Source organism: Solanum stenotomum, chromosome 9 (genome assembly GCF_019186545.1).
Source record: "Solanum stenotomum isolate F172 chromosome 9, ASM1918654v1, whole genome shotgun sequence".
In the NCBI taxonomy this organism is placed as follows: domain Eukaryota; kingdom Viridiplantae; phylum Streptophyta; class Magnoliopsida; order Solanales; family Solanaceae; genus Solanum; species Solanum stenotomum.
The window spans coordinates 35,078,904-35,080,770 of record NC_064290.1 but is presented as its reverse complement, the minus strand read 5'-3'; the positions used below and the strand labels follow the sequence as shown (position 1 = coordinate 35,080,770).

The 1,867-nt window shown below is 39.3% G+C and overlaps 1 protein-coding gene across 1 annotated transcript; it reads left to right on the top strand.

Annotated features, from left to right (window-relative positions):
• The first annotated feature begins 782 nt into the window (after positions 1 to 782).
• LOC125877484 (uncharacterized) lies at positions 783 to 1,379 on the top strand. The gene has a single exon (XM_049558767.1). It carries the CDS (start codon positions 783 to 785, stop codon positions 1,377 to 1,379), a length of 597 nt encoding a protein of 198 aa, XP_049414724.1.
• The last annotated feature ends 488 nt before the right edge of the window (positions 1,380 to 1,867 follow it).

The window sequence follows — 1,867 nt, the reverse complement described above, 5'->3', positions numbered from 1 at the left end:
CTTCTTCATTTTTGTCCACAAATTGCCAAGTAGGTGATCCACCTACTTAGTCATTTTTAAGCTGCTCAAATGTCAAACTAGGTGATGTAGTTGCTTCTTCTTATTAAATCTATTTAGCTATGGCAGAAGTTACACTTCTTTCATATTCTTTATGTCGTGCCTTAGAGTTTAGCTTTATAGATGTCCTTTTCCTAACCCTTCTCTCGTGTTTATAGGCTATGAATACAAGGGCTAACCCAAGAAGGATGGAAGAGGAGATTATGGACAAGGGAGTTCCTCCCCAATGTCTTCAAGGTGACCAAGTTCCTCAAGTGAACCAAGTTTTGGTGGTTCCCTCGGACATGACCAATGAAGAGATTAGGGCGGCTTTTCTAACCTTAGTTCAAGCCATGAAGACTCAAGCTAACCGAGATGTGGGGCCTAGGTTGAATACTAATGAGAGTACCTAGCCTCAAGGTTGAGAGACTTTGTGAGGATGAATCATCTGATATTTCTTGGGTGTAGAGTGGGAGAGGATCCCCAAGAATTCTTGGATGAAGTATATAAGATAGTCATGGGGGTATCTTCTAGGGATAAAGCGGAGTTGGCTTCCTTTCAATTGAAAGAGGTGACCCAAGTATGGTTCACTTAATGGAAAAGCAATAGGCCTTTAGAAGTGGGTCCGATTGAATTGGAGGAGTTTAAATGAGCTTTCCTTTAAATGAGCTTTCCTTGGTAGATAATTTCCCTGTGAGAAGAGGAAGTGTAAGGTTGAGGAGTTTATCAATCTTAAGCAAGGTAGCATGAGTGTGGAAGAGTACCCCTTGAAATTTATTCGTTTGTCAAAGTATGCTCCATCCTTGGTGTCTAACCCTAGTGATGAGATGAGTAGGTATGTGATGGGTATATCCGACCTAGTTGAGGAAGAGTGCCGTACGACGATGCTCCATAATTATATGGACATTTCTAGTCTTATGGTGTATACTCAATCTATTGAGGAGTCCAAACTTAAGAGGAAGGGTAGGGAGTTGAAAAGGGGTAGGTCCGATGAGAAAGGTCAACCTAGGTTCAATAAAAGAGCTCCTAACCAAGATTCTTCAAGTGCTCCTAAGTTCAATGAGGAGAAAGGTGGTGGATCTCAATTTTCTAAACCTCTTTGCACCACTTGTGGGAAGATGCATCATAGAAAGTGCCTAGCCGGTACTAGTGGGTGTTATGGTTGTGGAAAGCATGATCATCAAGTGAGAAATTGTCCTACTCTTATCGCTAGGGGAAAGGAGGCCAAACAAGCTTCTTATGTTGGCCTGGATCCTAATTCTCTAAAGAAGAACCATTTCTATGTTCTTGAAGCTAACAAGGACAAAAGAGCTAATCCGGATAAAGGTACCAGTATGTTTTAGTTCCTTTTGTTGTTGTTCATATTATCCTTAGTTGGGTTTACCCTTAAGTGGGGAATGGTATGTTGATTAGTAGGTTGTGTTGAGTTTTGATATCCTTATCTCTTTCCTTCTATTCTTATTTTAGCTTGTTTCATGTTTTGGAGTCTTGTGTGAATAAGAGTTTGCATGTTCTCTTTTATGTCATGCATGTTCTATTTGAATTCTTGTTTATATGAGAAAATGAGTTTTCAAAATTGTGTTCCTCATGTTGATATGCATCTATGATGAGTTGCCTAAATATTTCATGGGTTGACTTATTGAGCATGCTTAAATGTATTCTTGAAAGAGTTGCATGATGTGCTTTTATGAGAAAATTGCATGAATTGCCTTATGATGTTGTAATGAGCATGATGTGAGTTGTAGAAGGAAGTTCCTCCAATGAAATGAGAAATGTGAAGTTGATGCATAATGAGCTTGTAGATGTAGTTCCTACTTTCTTGTTTATGCAT